The following is an 18,787-nucleotide window of genomic DNA, read 5'->3' on the forward strand; positions in this document are numbered from 1 at the left end:
GAATCAACACAGCATAGTTAATGCTCATGGCAACTTACTGTTCAATAACCCCCAAATCCAAGGTTTTGGAGAAGGAAGTCACAATTTGAACAAAACAAAAATAGATAGTTGATGTAGAAATAAAATTAGAGGAATAAACAAATTAGGGGAACATGGAAAAGTTTACCTGTCAAATTTATGGATATGGGAAGGTTGTAAAATGAAATAAAAATACAAATTTAAAAATATTAAAAATGACTAATTTTGATTACATTAAATTGAAAAGATTTTGCAAACCAATGCAACAAAACAAAACCAATGCAACAGCATTATAATGGAAACAGCAAATCTGAGCAGGGAGCATAGCATTTGTCTCTGGCAAAGGCCTCAGTTCTCAAATATGTAGAGAACATATTCAAATTTATAAGAATACAAAGCATTGTCTAATTGAAAATGGTCAAATGATATGAATAGGCAATTCTCAGAGGAATTAATTTAAACTACAGTTATATGGAAAATTGCTCCAAATCACTATTAATTAGAAAAATACAAATTAAAACAACTCTGAGACACCTCACACCTATCAGCTTGGCTAACATGAACAACAAAAGGGAAATGACAAATATTGGAGGAGATGTTCAAAAATCAGGACACTAACACACTGTTGGTAGAACTGCAAACTGATACAGCCATTCTGGAAAGCAATATAGAACCAGGTTCAAAGCCATAAAACTATGTATACCCTTTGACCCAGCAGCAATACTGCAACTGGGTATATATCCCAAAGAGACCAGAAATAAGGGGGAAGGACCTGCCTGTATTTTTAGCAGCCCTTTTTTGTAGTGGCAAAGAATTGGAAACTGAGGGATTGTCCATCACTAAGAAAATGGATAAACAAATTATGGTATATAGTTGAATGGAATACTATTGAGCCATAAGAAATGAGGAATAGAATGAATATAGAAAAACCTGGAAAGAGTTATATGAAGTGATGCAAAGTAAAGTGAGGAGAACCAGGAGAACAATGTATACAGGAATAGAAATATACAATGATCAACTGTGAAGGACAAAAGCATTATCAGCAAAGCAAGTTCCCAGGATACAACAAAAGACACATGATCAAAAAGGCTATCCACAGCTAAGGAAGGAACTGTTACAGTGATTATAAATCAAAGCATGCTATCTTCCACTTTATTTCCTTCACGAGCTTCTTATTGTATTGTGATATATATACTCTATCATGATATGAACAATACAGAAATATATATTGCATGAAAGCACTGGGATAACTTAATATCAGACTTGGGGAGTGCAGGGAAGGGAAGGAAGGAGAAAATGTGGATCCTAAAATTTCCTCTAAAAAATTCTCAAAAAATGGTTATACGGGGGCAGCTGGGTAGCTCAGTGGATTAAGAGCCAGTCCTAGAGACGGGAGGTCCTAGGTTCAAATCTGGCCTCAGCCACTTCCTAGCTGTGTGACCCTGGGCAAGTCACTTGACCCCCATGGCCTAGCCCTTACCACTCTTCTGCCTTGGAGCCAATACACAGTATTGACTCCAAGACGGAAGGTAAGGGTTTAAAAAAAATGGTTATACATGTAATTCAAATAAATAATTAAAAAAAATAAAATAAAGGAGTTTTCAGAAGGATATGGTCAGTTGGTCAAAAATGTAAAAATTCGAGAGGTCAAGAAGGGTAAAGAATGAATTTAGCTGTTTAGACATTGCTGGTAGCCTGGGAGAATGCATTTTCAATGGAATGTTCCAAATTAAGTTCAGATGTCTAGAGACTGAAAAGTAAATGGGAAGTGAAGAAGTAAATACAACAAATTTAGACAGTTTTCTTTCTAAGAATTTAGTTATAAATGCTACTATAGATACAGGACATCAATTAATAGGAATAATCCTCAGCAAGGACGGTCTAGTTGAGACTAGATAAAAATTTGTATATCAAAGGGCACTTCAAGACTGCTGACTTTGGAGTAGTTACTAATGGCTTTCCAGAATTATGGGAACAATTCCATTTCACTACTCAAGATCTGCAAAGAAAATTGACCCAATTTGGCCTCTTTCTACTTTTCCCGTCTCCTTACCCTTTGTAATGAGCCAAAGTTTCATAAGATTCAGCAATGCTGATCTTCTTACTGTTCCTCTCTCATGACTCTCCACCTTCTAACTCTGTTTTGTTTTGTTTTTTTCATCCCAGGCCAGAAATGCCCTTTCTTCTCAATTCTTCCTCTGGAATTTCCTGACTTCCTTCAATACTCTGCTTAAATACTATTTACTAACAGGCTTTTCCTAGTCCTCCCCACCCCTTGGATCTTCCTTCTGAGATAACCTCCAGTTTAACCTGAATAGATTATATGTATATAGTTGTATGTCTATAGTTGTTTGCATACTGACTCTCTCATTAGAATAGGAGCTCCTCCAGGGTAGGGGCTGTGATTTTAACCTCCTGACAACATCCACCACCCTAGCACACAGTAAGAGCTCAATAAATGCTTATTTATCAAGATAAAAGATAATGGAGTAAAGGTCGAGGTGGGGAGGGGGAATGTAAGTTCCTTAAGGTCAGTGGACAGTTTCATTTTTGTCTTTGTATTTCCAGCTCCTAGCACATTGCCTGGCACATAAAAGATGCTTGATGAATGTTCATTGACTTAATTAATCAGTGAACATAGTATGTAGTACTATGGTATATTCTTTTATCTGCTTATTATCAGTGATTGTCAAAGGTTATATGCCTCAGTAGTTTCTGTAAATATGTCATGAATTGTAAAGAGTTTACATTTGTGATTGCTTAGGCATGAGCAACTCTCCCATGGTTTGTTGAGCTTCCTTATAGCAAAAAAATAATGCTGAGTTTTAAGTTAATTTTTTTTTTAAGTTTTGAAAACCACAGACTTAGACAGATGTTTCCTTTCTGTAATGCACAGAGGATGTTTAGAAACTAGCACTTAGTACAGTATGGCACATAATAGGCACTTAATCAGATTTAAAATATTCTGAAACTAACAGAACTAGAATCAAAGTGGATGCTCCATAGATGGTGGACCAGCTAAGTTAATTGTGGTACATGAATACAATAGAATATTACTGTGCCAGAGAAAATGATCAATATGCCAAATTTGGAGAAGCTTCGAAAGGCTTCTGTGAACTGATGCAGCAATATAAGCAGAACCTGAAAAATAATCCACACACAATTAAACAACTGAAAATAAATGGTGTATAATTATAATGATCAAGCAAAAACATGATGAATATGAGAAGAAACCTCCCTCTCTTCTTTGCTGAGGTGGGGGACTATAGGTGTTGTTGCCATTCAATCATTTTCAATTGTGTCCAATTCTTCATGACCCTATTGGACAGCTGAATAGATAAAGGATAGACTACAGTTAGAACAGATTTCAAGCAGCTGGACCAAGGAGCACAATAGTCCAAGTGTAAGAAGATAAAGTAATGATAGGGACGGCTAGGTGGTGTGGTAGATAGAGAGCTGAACCTGGAGTCAGGAAGATAGTCTCCTGAAATAAAATCTGGCCTCAGATATTTTCTAGCTGTGTGACCCTGGACAAGTCACTTAAGCCTCAGTTTCCTAATCTGTAAAATGAGCTGGAGAAGGAAATGGCAAACCACTCCAGGATCTCTGCCATGAAAGTCCCAAATGGGGTTACAAAGAGTCATACATGACTGAAAATGGCTGAATTTCCACAAAAAGAAGACAAGAGCCTGCCCCGGGCTGGTGACTGTCAGAAGAAAAAGGGGACTCATGGAAGATACGTTATAATTGACAGACCCTATAATTTGGAGGCAGTTCCAGAGAGCCAATTGTTAAATATTCAGTGTGAGCTTTTACATTTCAGAAATCATCAAATATTAGAAATCAGAGCTCGGATTTGTTTTCTTGATTGTCTGGACTTAAGAAAGTAATGGAAAAAATGTTAATAAGGAAAAATAAACTTAAAAGTGTGTGGTGTTATATGTTTTCCCCTTCGAGGGCTTGTTAAACATTCACTAGCACACCCCTAGATATTGGGGGTAGGAAAAGGGTTTTAGTGAGATAGAAGATTTGAGGATGACACCTAGATTGAGAGCCAAGATGACTGGGAGAATGATGATACCCTCCACAGTAACAAGGGAATTGTTGTCATCCTTCATTCATAGGATCATAGAAGAGACTTTACAGGTCGTTGAGTCTGACCACCTTGTTTTTAAATGAGAGGTTATATGACTTGTCCAGAGTCACACAGCTAGTGTCTAAGATTGATGAGTTTAGTTTGGTGGGGTTGTTTTTTCTTTCCTCTTTTTTATTATTGTAAAGGTTCTCTCTCTCTCTGTCTCTCTCTGTCTCTCTCTGTCTCTCTCTGTCTCTCTCTGTCTCTCTCCGTTTCTCTGTCTCTCTCTCTCTGTCTCTCTCCGTTTCTCTGTCTCTCTCTGTCTCTCTGTCTGTCTGTCTCTCTCTGTCTCTCTCTCTCACCACCACCACCCCCTCCCTGACTCTGTCTCTTTGGTAGGGAAGTAGAAAGGGATATATTCAGAAATAAAGGATGATGTTAAAACAAAAGAAATCAATGAAAACTGAAAAGGCTTAAGAAACGATCCTGAAGCAATGGATACAGTCAGTAGCTCTTATTTTCCACTTGCCAGTTTTATGACTACTGTTGTTTAGAATTCTGCCTTCTGTACCGGGGGTTAGTTACTTCTCCCAAGATATCAGAGCCAGAAATGGAGGCAGAAAGTTGTCTTTCTTATTCCTTTGGTTTTAGAGCTCAGGCTGAAAGTTATTATGGCGCACACCTAATCTTTCCCCAATATCCCCAAAACAAAGAGAGTGTAGAGTCAGTTTCCCCAAACAGAAGCAGGTCAGTTTTCCCTTTGAGAATCTGTTTTGTCTTTTTTTACACCTTGGAATCCAATGCCAACCCCACTAAAGCTACTGAAGAAAGAGAGAGATCCCTGTGCTCCACCTGGGCTTTTTGGCCTTCACTGCCTAGATTTAATTAAGGGAATATAATGAAATTCAGGTGAAAGGGCATTATTTCAGAGGCTGCAGCTCTCTTTTACTGAAACCAGGCAACAGGGCTACCTGTTACTGGGAGCCCCAATTTCATACAAAGGCCAACTGTTCCAGAAAATGCTTCTGTCTTGGCTTTGGAGTAGGGAGCACTTGTGTTTGCCCTGGATACCTGGGAGCTTCTATAATGTTCACTTGGCCAAAGGTTAGAGGTGTAAACACTTCCTAAGAAGAGAACTCTGCCTGGCGGTGTGTGAGGAGGGATGGGGAGGGCAGGAAAGAAACTCACCACACCTAGTTGAGACCAGTGAAGAGAAGGGAACTTCTTTCTGCAAGTTTTGGGCAGAGATTCAAATTAAACCAAAGTCTAAGGACTCAAGAAAATATATTTCTTTCTTTAAAAGGACAAAAAAATATGAGTTTGTTTTCATTTGTCTTAAAACTTAAAATAAATGCTGCCTAGAATGGGGCCCAATGGCAGCCAAAGATATTTTTGCCCAAGACATGAAAAATATATAATAGGCCTTTTTGGAACTCCAGAAAAGAACTAAGACAGGGAGCAAAAGAACACAGAACAGAGTTGACCATTGACCTCTCTTGGCTCTTAAGGGTTTCAGACTTTACCAGAGGGCTGACTACCCAGAGTGCTTTTTAATTAGATTCTGGCCTTCAAGGGATAAGTGGTAGAAAATAGTGAGAAAGCATCCCCAAAGCATATTCCTTCAACTTTTGGCTTTCCCCAGTGACAGAGGCAAGGATTGAGGAGCCAGGAACAGAATCCAAAGATGCTTTGGAGATGTTAGCATCAGGACCACAGTTGAGTCTTCCTTGCACTAACTTTCTGCCCTCTGTGCTTTGGAGGTAGTAGCTGAGGGTAGAGGAAAGGAGAGGTTTTCCTACCTTCTATGAGCCTAACTATTCCCATGCTGTACACAGGAAACAGAAGGGAGTTCCTCCATTTTGTTGTTGTTGTTTTTGCCCCCCTCCTCCTGGTCTGGTAAAGTTTTGAATAAATTGGACTGAATAGCACTTAAAATACTAACTAACCACTGTTTAGACTCTCTGGGGAAATTCAGCTTTGGGATTAGAACGAAATGATATTTGCAAGTCATAAATTAAGATTTTACTCCACCATCATAAGGATCAATGAATTCAAGCTGAGTAAACTCACCTCTTCTGACATGGGCTTGCCAAGCCCTCACTAGCCAGAAATGCTAGTCTCCTCTGAGTTCCCCATACTATATCAAGGCAAGAATTCCTTTGTAGTGTTTAAATGCTTTGGTTTGATTCAGGGTCTGGTATTTCATCCATGTGGGGAACAACCTCATCCAGAGACTCCCTCAGTGAATGAAGAGCAGCAACAGATGTAAGTGAGATTTTAGAGAGTTCCCTGGGAACAAAGGAGTTAAGGAACTGCCCTGCTCCATGGCCAGGATGGAGAGGTGGAGTCCAACCATTCCTGATGCCCAACGATGACCTACTATCTACAATACTACTTTGCCTAGGATATGCCATTGTTAAGATATGAACTTTCATATTTAGCCGATGATTGGGCATGTTTTACATATCATCAAGTCAACAAGAATTGATCAAGTGATTACAGTGTCTCAGGCCTTGTGTTAGCATTAGACTTATAAAGAAAGGCATACAACAACCCTGTTCAACAGTCCCTGATATTCTGGTGGAGGAGACAACATGCAAATAGCTGTGCACAAACAAGATACACATGTGGTGTAAAACCCAGTGGAATTGCTTGTCAGCTACCAGAGGGGGTTGGAGGAAAGAGAGAGAACATGAATCTTATAACCATGGAAAAATATTCTAAATTAACTAATTAAATAAAATTTTCTCAAAACAAAAAGATACACATGTGGGCTTTAAAATATTGTGGCTAGATAGCATTGCCAGGCTTGTACCCCAAAGAGATAATAAGGAAAAAGTCTTGTACAAGAATATTCATAGCTGCCCTCTTTGTGGTGGCAAAAAATTGGAAAATGAGGGGATGCCCTTCAATTGGGGAATGGCTGAACACATTGTGGTATATGTTGGTGATGGAATATTATTGTGCTCAAAGGAATAATAAAGTGGAGGAATTCCATGGAGACTGGAACAACCTCCAGGAAGTGATGCAGAGTGAGAGGAGCAGAACCAGGAGAACATTGTACACAGAGACTGATACATCGTGGTACAATCGAATGTAATGGACTTCTCTACTAGTAGCAATGCAATGATCCAGAACTATTTGGAGGGGCATATGAGAAAGAACACTATCCATATCCAGAGGAAAAACTGTGGGAAAAGAAACACAGAAGAAAAACAACTGCTTGATCACATGGGTTGATGGGGCTATGACTGGGAAAGTAGACTCTAAAAGTTCACCTTAGTGCACATACTTATAATAAGGAAATGGGTCTTGATCCATGGCACATGTTAAACCCAGCGAAATTGTGCGTCATATATGGGAGAGGGGTGGAGAGAGGGGAGGGAAGGAACATGAGTCTTGTAACCATGGAAAATTATTCTAAATCATTTAATTAAATAATTTTTTTTTAAATGAAAAAAAAATATTGTGGCTGGGGGAACTACATCCCCCAGCGTGCCCCAAGGGTCCCTTCTCTCTTACATCCTGGCATGGGATTGGCCTTAAATGGACCAATCCCATGCTGAGGGTAGGACAACACCTCCCTACTCCAGGCATGGGATTGGTTTATATAAGGACCAATTTCGTGCCAAGGAAGGGCCTTTGAATCAGAATTGATTTGAGGATTTTATCAGTTCTAGTCTTTCAGGCTGGCTGGAGCTCCAGTTTTTTATTTTGTTTTGTTTTGCATTTAATATTAAAATTTGAGTTAGATAAAAGAGAGAATTTTGTTTTTTCCTTTATTCATTTCACACACGGGATACATTGGAGATAATCTCAGAGGCACTAAGGTTAAGGAAGACTAGAAAAAGCTTCTTATAGAGGGGAAATAGCTTAGAATTTAGAAACAGAAGGGTACCTTGGAGAGCATCTATTCTAATATTTCATTTTACTAATAAGAAAGCTAGAGGTAAAGGAAATAAATGGACTCATCCAGGATGTCTTAAATAGTAAAAGAAGGAAGCCAGGTCTCCCTCATCCTATATGTGAACATCTAAGTCTTTAAAACTCATACCACCAGAAATTTCACTTTCAGATCGATATTGGTCCATTAATCTACATGCTTTGGGTAGGATTCTTTCAGGCCCCTCAATGAGGTTACAAATGCACTTTGTTTTGTTTTCTTTAAATTGTTTCTTAGCCAGACATAGGGGTGCATTGCCTATAATCCCAGCTACTTGAGATGCCTGCATTGGCAAATATGTTGAGCACTGGGACTCTGAGGTGTTGGCACTAACATCCACATTGCTGTAGTGAGTGCTTGGAATCAGGAGAACCATCAGGTTGCCTAAGAAGTAGCAAAACTGTCCCACCCAGGTGACAAGCAGAGCAGGTCAAAGTTCCCCTGCATGTCCAGACTAAGCATGAAAGTGTAAACCTTAAAATTTCTTAGACTTATGAATGTTGGAAATTTCACCATTGGAAAATTTCATACTTGGAAAAAATTTCCTACTGATAGTAAGATCTCTATTGGAATGTGAACCCCCTTGGCATGGGAGGATCCTTCTCCTCCCTACCTAAGACTACTTTAGGACAGAAACCTTTTGCTAAACAATGGAAAGGGTTTTGACCTATGCTTAAGCATAGAACAGGAAGTTCTTTGAGTCATGATTGATTTTAGAATTAATACAATAGAGATACTTGGAATGACAGAACCAGGTCTTGGAAAATACAATCTCCACCCTACTCAGAGTAAAAGGATTTAGGAAGGGCTGCAGCAAAGGATCAAGATTTAATTATTTGAGAATATGACCTTCAACAGACATGTGCAAAGCCACAGTCCTGGGTTAAGCTAGAGCCACCATTGGCACAGGGAAGACATGGACAGTGATTGGTAGATGTGAGAACTGAGGGGAGGGAGTTTGGATGTTTTCCTTAAAGATAGCGGGGTCTGAGTACTGAAGGGGGTTCGAGAGGTTTTGCTCTGAGAGGTTGTGCTCTGAGAGTTTTTGCTCTGAAGGAGGCTGGAGGTGGAGGCCCCTGAGACTGTTTCTCCATTTTGGTCATGTGAGTGATAAGGACTGATCTCTTTTCTTTGCTTCAGCTATCTAAGGGCTTGGGCCTTTTGGCCCAGCCTAAACAGAGGGGGGTATTTAAGCCCTATTCCCTTCTCTCTCTCTCTCTCTCTCTCTCTCTCTCTCTCTCTCTCTCTCTCTCTAATTCCTTTCTTCCTCCTGTTTGTAATTAAAAACTCCATAAAAGGTTGACTGCTGACTTGAGTTTTCATTTAGGAATTACATAGCTGAATTCCTTGGCGACCTTAAATTAATATATATCAGTCTTTTAAAGTGATTTCCTTGTCACAAAAGGAACCTAGTCTTCAAAAAGTAAGAAATAAGGGGGCAGCTGGGTAGCTCAGTGGATTGAGAGCCAAGCCTAAAGATGGGAGGACCTGGGTTCAAATCTGGCCTCAGACACTTCCTAGCTGTGTGAACCTGGGCAAGTAACTTAATCCCCATTGCCTAGCCCTTATCACTCTTCTGTCTTAGAACTAATACATAGTATTTATTTTAAAGTGGAAGGTGAGGGTTTAAAAAAAAGAAATAAAATGCTTCTAAGATAGAAACTAACTCAATATGTAAAAAACATTTGTGTACAAATTATAGCAATGACCAATAGAAAATTTCTTTTATGCAAATACTGTGCAATAATAGTTCCATCTTAGTAACAAAACTGTATTTATTCTGGTCCCTGGAAAAGAGGTCTCCAATGGTCCACTTATCTTTTCACAATGGCCTATTTCCAAGGGCTTTGCCCTAGGCTCTCACTAATCATCAGTTAGTCAGTACAGTCTTGGGAAAGATATCCTGGGGAATTCTAGTACTTTGCATGGTAGTTTTCTTGGATTCTTTACATAATTGTGAAATTATATAACATTAGTGTCTAGGTACTTCATCTTTTTGTGGGAAGAAAAGTACAGGACCCATTTCCCACAAGAGCTCAGGGAGGGAGACTGTCCAATTCCCCTGCTATAGTCTTATATAGGAGCAGCATTTTCTCTAGAATTGTTTTTACCTTATTGTTGCTCTTCTTTAAGAATGCTTTGCTCCTCCAGGGATTCTTTGAGGATCCAGCACATTATTCACTCTGTGTGCTCATTCTCTCACCAGTGCTATTAGGTTAAAATGAGCACCAAAGGCAACTTCAGTTTTTTTTTATTATTATAGAGATATTTTTTAAACCCTTACCTTCCATCTTGGAGTCAATACTGTGTATTGGCTCCAAGGCAGAAGAGTGGTAAGGGCTAGGCAATAGGGGTCAAGTGACTTGCCCAGAGTCAAATAGCTAGGAAGTAACTGAAGTAAAATTTGAACCCAGGACCTCCCATATCTAGGCCTGGCTCTTACTCCACTGAGCCTCTTAGCTTCCCTAAAGACATTTTATTTTACCAATCACATATAATAACCATTTTCCACATAAGTTTTCCAAAGTTAGGTGTTCCAAATTTTCTCCCTTCCTCCCTTTCCTTCCTGGATCCAAGGACCTGGCAAATAATTCAATATGGATTATACATGTATTATCATCAAAGACAGCTTTTTTTTTTTTTAATCCTTACCTTCCATCTTACAATCAATACTGTGTATTGGATCCAAGGCAGAAGAGTGGTAAGGGCTAGGCAATGGGGGTCAAGTGACTTGCCCAGAGTCACACAGCTGGGAAGTGTCTGAGGCCATATTTGAACCTAGTACCTCCCGTCTCTAGGGCTGGCTCTCAATCCACTGAGCTACCCAGTTGCCCCCTAAAGACAGCTTTAAAAGGAAAAAAGATGTCCCTAAAGGGCAGCCTGAGTCTTGGAGAATTAGACATAAAATAGAAGAGGGGTAGCTTCTCCCATCCCTTTGCCTTGGTGGAGATAGAAAAGAAGGGACCATGGACATGATATGCTTGGAAACCAAAGGTCTTGTAGCACAATATGTGAGTCAGTAATCATTTATTAAGAACTTATTATGTTTCAGGCACTCTGAGGATATAAAGAAAGGCAAAAGAGAGTCCCTGCCTTCAAGGAGATCACACTCTAATGGCAGAGACAACATGCAAATAACTGTATAAATTAGCTATATAGAGGATAAATTGGAAATAATGAACAGAGGGAAGGAACTGGCAGTAAGGGGATCAGGAAAAACTTCTGGATAAGGTGGGATTTTAGCTAGGACTTGAAGGAAGGAGGAGATAAGGAGGAAAAAATATATCCCAGGTATGGAGGGAAGCCAGAGAAAATGCCTGGAGCCTGGTGTGTTTTGTTCCAGGAACAGCAGGGAGGCTAATGTTATTAGACTGGAGAGTATGTGGGGGTGGGGAGAGGAAGTATGGAGTGAACAAAACTGGCAGAACCACTTCTGCCTCCCTGAGTTAATGGCTGCCCAGCAACATCATAGATAGGTAAAGAGTTTAGCAAATTACAAGTTCATGGTCCAGCAACTCTGCTGCTGAAAGTACAGCCTACCTGGGTCTACATGGAATGGGAAAGGGGAGCCCTACTTCTTTCTCTCCCCAACACCACCTGGGGTTTATTGGTACAGATCAAACACAGGCATGTAAAGATAACCTAACCCTATCTTCCAGGTGGGAAACAGGTGCAGAACTGCAGCTGCCAGTTGGATCAATAGTCTCAAGATTAAAAGATAATACTCAACATTCAGAGCTTTAGAAAGCAACCAAAATGGTCATGTTGGGAGGCAGATTGGTATAAAACTCCACTATAGAACTACCTTTGGGGCAAAAGATCCAGGTCAGCAATCTCATCTCTGAGGAATTCTGGCTGTGGGATCCTGAGAATATTTTCACACTTATTTTTAACTTGAAATCTTACTTCACCAATCTGCCACCTACTCATGCTTCAAGAAACTCTAAACATAAATTGCAGATAATGTGCCAATTTGCTTTGGTAGAGGGAGTTCCCATTGTGACTTTGTCTAATACTGATTTGGTCTCTTTTTTCTTTAAACCTTGCCCCCTGGAGGGAAAAAAAATTTTTGAATTCAAAGTATAGTAATGCAGAGAAGGAAAACTTTGTTCAAGCTGTGCTTCTGATGCAAGTTTAGTCTTAGACATCATTCTTATCTAAAGAAAAAGCCAGGGTTACTAGGTGACTGGATGAATGGAGAACAAGTCCTGAAGATGGGAGGATCTGGGTTCAAATTTGGTCCCAGATGCTTCCTATCTATGTGACCCTGGGCAAGTCATTTAATTGCCTGACCCTTATTGCTTTTCTGCCTTGAAACTGATATTAGTATCAATTCTAAGAAAGAAAATGAGGATTAAAAAAAAATAGCAGGGGCAACTAGGTGGCTCAGTGGAGAAAACACCAGTCCTGGTTGGGAGGACCTGAGTTCAAATGTGGCCTCAGATACTTCCTAGCTCTATGGCCCTGGGCAAATCACTTAAACTCATTGGCCTAGCCCTTCCCTTTCTGTGTTAGAATTGTTACTAAGACAGAAGGTATTTTTTTTAAATAGCAAAGAATTCCCATGTGATATCTTTAAAACCATTAGCAGTAAAAGAAGACATTAACCCTTTTCCTCCCCATCTCTTTTTCTGTAGACATTTTGAGATGCTTCCATAATTTCTAGCGCTTCTTTATCCTGAAAGAGTCACACAATGAAATAATTAAATGATTGAGGTTTCAGGGGGTCATTGACTCTGAACATCACTCATAAGATCTTCATACCATTAGGGCACATCTCTAAGATGGTGTTCCTATGATTTCTACTCCACCCTGTTATCCACACACCTATTTTCATATAGATAAGATAACTGAAATTGTGCCAGGAAGCCATACACAGACAGTATTCAGTTAGAACAGGGTAATCATGGCTCTCACTTGGCCTCAAGGATGGAATGGGTATTTAGGACTATTCTGTGGTTGTTGTTCAGAAACCACCCCACCCCACCCCCCATTTGGGGATTTTTTGGCAAAGATACTGGAATGGTTTGCCATTTCCTTCTCCAGATCATTTTATAGATGAAGAGCTGAGGCAAACAGGTTTAAGTGACTTGCCCAGGGTCGCACAGCTAGTGTGGGCTGATTTGAACTCATGTTTTCCTGACTCCAGTCCCAGCACTCTATCTACTGCACCACTTAACTATCCAGGGCTGGCCATGTGTAAATGTGCATCAAATCCTTTCTTTTAGCTCCAAACAACAAGCAAGAAAGTTAAGGGGAGAATTTTACTTTTCATTATCCAGGGACAGCTCTGTCTAGAAGCCAGGCAGTGGGGGGGAAATGGAACAAAACAAAAACCTACTGAGAGTTTCATCTGAGTTGAAAATTTCTCCTGGTTCAATAATAGTACATCATCAGTGATCCCCATGGGCTTTTCATTCAAGTGAGTTATGCAATGTTGAGAGTATTCTACTAGTTTTCAAAGGTGCATACTTTCCAACAACCTGGGACTCGTTTTTTCAACGTTCAAAATGGAAGACGTCAACTTTGGCTTGCGAGGGAAACTCCCCTAGATTATTTTGTCTGCTACATGAAGTTTCTGAGTTTGGGAAGGCTTTAAAGGGACCAAAGAATACCAATCAACCAAGACGCATTTATTAAGTTCCTTCTGTTGTGCTATTTGCTTGGCTAAGTGCAAGAAATACAAATAAATAGCTCTTTTTGAAAGAGCTTTCATTCTACCAACGGTAGACATGTATGCATATGAGTCCATGTATAATAAATGCAAGGTGATCTTTTGTGGGAGAACCAGGAAGGCTTCATGTAGGAAGGAATAATTGATTGACTCTTCAAAGAAGGTAGGGATTGGAAGAAGAATTGGTGAATTCTAGCACTATGACTATCCAAAGGCCCAGTGAAGATCAAATCACCTTCTAGCACCAGGAAGGGGAAGGAAAGGGGTGGGGGGGGGGGATCAGTCCAATCATATAATTCAGGAAAGCCTCTGTGAAAATTTGTTATTGCTGCTAATTGGTAAATAAATAAAAACAAATGACCCTGGGCAAGTCCTTTAATCACCATTGCCTAGCCCTTACCACTCTTCTGCCCTGGAACTGATACTTAGTAATACAAAAGATAAAGGTTTTAAAAAAATAAAATAAAGTTAGCAAATGAAACTCTGTCATTATTACAGATATCAGTAGATATAAACTTATAAGCACTTCTTGATAGGTGACCCAATATTTATATAAAGCCCTATTTTCTTCCCTTTGAATTTTTTTAATATTACAGTTTCCTGGACCTGTCTTAAAAAAAAAAAGAAAAAGTACAAATTTCCTTAATGTTGTCTGCTGTTAAGGTCTCATATTGGAGAAAAGAATTTTAAAGGCTATAATTAATAATAATGCTTCACTGTTTTCTTGTGAATAATGGGAAACACTCTTTACTCTGACAAACTAGTAATGAGCTAGATAGAGCTCTTGTCCTACAATTTTAATATGAAAGAATATACAAAGTTGTAAAGTCATGACCTTCCAGGAAATGTGCCTCTTTATTATTACATGAATAAGAAGGAAGATGACAGAATTTGGGGCATTATTGATATTGACACTCTATTGGCTACAGTGGTGAGAAGGTGACATGTCACTTTACCTAATGCATATTCTTGAAACTCAGAACTCAACACAGAAAAAGGGGTAAAGGATAGGGACCTTCTTGGGTTAACCGATAGATTTTTTTTTTAAATATTGCCTATCCCTAGCTTTTAAACAGCTGGCAGCCACAAAATGATTTTATTGAAGGTCGTGTTTCCTTTGAAATGCCCTAAATTTCCCCCCGTCATTTTGATTTTAATCATTTTGAAATTTTGGAGTTAAGATACAACTGTTGCCAAAACTTCAGAAACATCAATCCAAACTGTTCTGATGGTTCATAGTGGTGTGGCGACAGCCTGATCAAGCTGAAAGTTTTTCCAGAGGTGGCAAATTTTCAGTAAGGTTGGAGGGTGGTGTACAACAACATCAAGGAGCCCAAATATTTTCCACCGCTAGCTCTGGAAAGAGGAACCAAATGCCAATAATTATTATACAGCTATCTATGGCTCCACTCGCCATCCTTGTCCAATGTACTCCTCCCTGGGCATTACAGCCCTATATTACCCTTTTAGAGTAAAACCTTTTGAAGATGGGAGCTGTCTTGCATTCTTTCTTGTAAGATCCCCAACACTTAGCCCAGAGTCTTGCAGTGAGTGCTTATTAGATGCTTTTTCTTTCATTTACTCATTCATACATTCAAAACTTTGAATTTTATAGTTCAGCAAATAACTATTATGAACATCAATGTCTAGTTTAGAAATTCTTGATCATTTAACAAAAATTTAATACATTCCCACTAAATGACTGAACATGAGGCTAGACCTGAGTCCCAGAATCAATTTCAAGTGGAGAAAAATACAATGAAAATAGGTTATTTATTTAACTTCAAGGTTTGGCATTAGGGAATGATGAGTGGGCATATAGAGAGCAGTCTCTTGGAATCAAAGTGGGTCTAGGACATCAAATGATTCTGAATCTCTTTATGTGTCCTGTATCCCAATGCCTACAGGAGCATGTCTCTAAATGTTTAACATCTGGCTCTCTCTGGAGAAAAATGTGCATATGACCTACTTTTAAGTTTAATCCACATTATTATTAGCATTTTCTTCACATTTCAATCATGATCTTGTCTAAATAATCAACAAAATACTAAATCAAGCCCTCATTTGTAGGGTTTGCCAGTTTCTAAGACATAAATGCTCTCACTGAAAATTTTGAGCTCATACAAACTGGCTGCAGTATACTGCTCTGTGACGGTAACCATCATGGGTTCTTTTTTAACTCTTACCTTCCATCTTGGAATTGATACTAAATATAGGTTCTAAGACAGAATATTAGTAAGAGTGAGGAGACAGTATGCTTTATCAAATTTGCAGATTCCACAAAACTGGGAGGGATAATTAACTACCTGGATGACAAGGTTGGGATGGGCAAAGCATCTTGACAAGCTAGAGGTGAATCAAATGAAAATGAAATTGCATGGTTCTTGGTTTTAGTGGCCAACATCATACATCCCAGTTGGGAAAGTCATCTTTAGAATGTCTGGAAAAAAGATCTGGGGTTGGGGGGGGGGGTTATGGAATACAAAGCCAATTAGGAGTCAGCAATATGAGATAATGGCTCAAAAGCTAATGTAATCTTTGGCTGAGTCAGGCAGGGCATCACTTCCATACTTTCTATAATCTTCTAATTTGTCTCCCTGTTTTCCATCTCTCCTCTCTCTAAACCATGCTCTTACTCCACAACTGACAAAATAATCTTCCCAAGGCATGGGTCTTGCCTTGTCAATCTTATGCTCAAAAATATAAAAAAATGGGTCCCCATTGCCCTTAGGATAAAACCTTAATTATATAGCACTAGCATTTATAATCTTATAAGTAAAAGGCTCTTAGTGTTTATTCAATTGAAGTGCAAGAGAATTCTGGATCAGATTATTTGCTTTGTAGCTCTGCATGGCTGAACTCAAAGGATCTGCCATCTCAATCAATAACTTTCCTTTTCTGTAGCTTCACATGAGATAAATATAAAATATTGATGCATTCTGATTCCTCGTATTTCAAGAATTTCAAGAATTAGAAAACACATACCTCTCTCTAGATTTGTAAGTAAGGTAAACAGAAAATCTACCTCTGAGTCAGTCAACAGCCAACAAGCATTGAGTGGCCATGGGCCAAGCAGTGGGAGTACAAAGAAAGGTAAAAGCAGCCCCTGTTCTCAAAGGACTCAAGTTCTAATTGGGGGGAAAAAAAACAATATTCAGACAACTATGTACAAACAAGATATATACTAGATAAAATGGAGATAATCTTAGCACAACATAGGCTTCTTACACGGGGGATTTTAGGTGACATTTGAAGGAAGAAGCTAGGAGGCAGAGATGAGGAAGGAGAACATGGAAGGCAAGAGACACAGCCAGAGAAAATGCCTAGAGGCAGAGATGAAGCCAGGAAGCAAATGATAATATCTAAGCTAAATTAAAGGCACTTTGAAAACTAGCAAATGTCTGCCAAGTTCCGCTTGCTATGAATGAACAGTTGAATAAAACAATTTCTGAATTTTCAGGAGAGCTCTTCTAGAGTAGCTATCTCCTGCCCACTATTTTTTAGTCTTATTTCTTGGGTAGAAATTTTCATCATTTATCACTCACCCCACCTAAGAAATGCCATAGGTACAAACATTTTAAGAAACTTTCCTACTTTTAAAATCAAGTTTCAGTTGTCAGTCATCTACTATGGGCCCAGAGAGGGATTGAGAGGAAAGAAATCATTGAATTATCTTTTTCTATTCCATCCATTTTGTGAAATGACAATTCAATGACTTCTTTTTATTATCAACATTATTGAGACTGATGGTATTTTGATATGACCATTTCTTATAGAGATCAACTTGATCATTTGTTGAAGACCTACAATATTTTTTACGGGGACCAGAAGAACCGACATATTACATATGGTGAGGTAAGAACATTATAGAGAGATAGATACAGGATTGGTAGATAATTTAACTTGATACTCAAAAAAAAAACAAAAATCCTTGAATTTGCAATTTCAACCATTTCATGGTTCCATCAAAGACCTGGTAAATTACCCTTTTGATTTTAAGCAAAGAACTCAAAAGAGTTTGGATCTTGCTGTAATAATGGGAATTTTAAGGGAAAGGGGGAAAGAGTTTATTCATATTCCTGGGTTTTATTTGGCTTTAGATATGTAATAGTTATGTGACCCTGAATAAGTCACTTAATCCTGTTTGCCTCAGTTCCTCACCTATCAAAATGACCTGTAGAAGAAAATGGTGAGCCATTCCAATATCTTTGCCTAGAAAACCCCAAATGGGGTCAAGAACACAACATGAACAACTTAAACAAAAGCAAAACCCAAGCTATTTAGACAACTAACATGTATACACCTAGAAATATGTATGTATGTTTACAGAGAGTCAAATAGGTTTGCCAAAGAAAAATAGTCAAAAGATACAATAAGTATTTCTCAAAAGAATTGCAAACCATTAGCAAACATATGAAAAACCAAAATAGACAAACTAAACTGGTTTCATCTCACACTTAACAAACTTGCAAAGATGATAAAGATTTTTAAAAAGTCACTGTTGGCGGGGTCATGGAAAGAGAGGCAAGGAACACTAATATAATGTTACTGGAACTGAGAATTAACTTTTTTTTTTAAGTCATTCTTTTCTACAATTTGGAATTGTACTAAGAAAATAACTCAAATGTCATTTATATCCTTTGACCCAGAGATTCCACTAGAAGTCATATGCCCCAATGAAGTGGTTGATAAGGGAAAAACTCCTTATGTAAAACAAAATATTTCTAGCAGCACCTTTTGTGGAAGGAGAAAAATGGAAACAAATTAGGTGCCCATTGACTGAAGAATGGTTAAACAGTATATGATCCATGAATATAATGGAACAACATGGAATGGAATGTTACTATACTTAAATAATAAATCATGAGCATGATAAATACAGAGAATCATGGAAAGATTTACACAATCTGTTGCAGACCAAAGTAAGTAGAGCCAAGAAAACAGTATGCATATTGACTATAACAGAGTAAAGGGGAAAGAAGGGGAGCAAAACAATAAAAAATTAATGTGATCATTTACATATTAGCCTAGCCTCAAAGAAAAGATACAGGAAGATACTCCCAATTGAGGTCTTTAC

General features: G+C 38.7%; 1 protein-coding gene across 2 annotated transcripts in view; it reads left to right on the forward strand.

Moving 5' to 3' along the window:
* The window catches only part of RASSF6 (Ras association domain family member 6), a 64,843-nt gene that overhangs the window by 14,030 nt on the left and 32,026 nt on the right, over positions 1–18,787 (forward strand). For both annotated transcript variants that reach the window (XM_056803342.1, XM_007495666.3), the window contains exon 3: positions 17,487–17,565. In XM_056803342.1, coding sequence (XP_056659320.1) covers positions 17,487–17,565 — 79 coding nt within the window. The remainder of the gene's footprint in view (positions 1–17,486; positions 17,566–18,787) is intronic.

Source organism: Monodelphis domestica, chromosome 6 (genome assembly GCF_027887165.1).
Source record: "Monodelphis domestica isolate mMonDom1 chromosome 6, mMonDom1.pri, whole genome shotgun sequence".
Taxonomy (NCBI): domain Eukaryota; kingdom Metazoa; phylum Chordata; class Mammalia; order Didelphimorphia; family Didelphidae; genus Monodelphis; species Monodelphis domestica.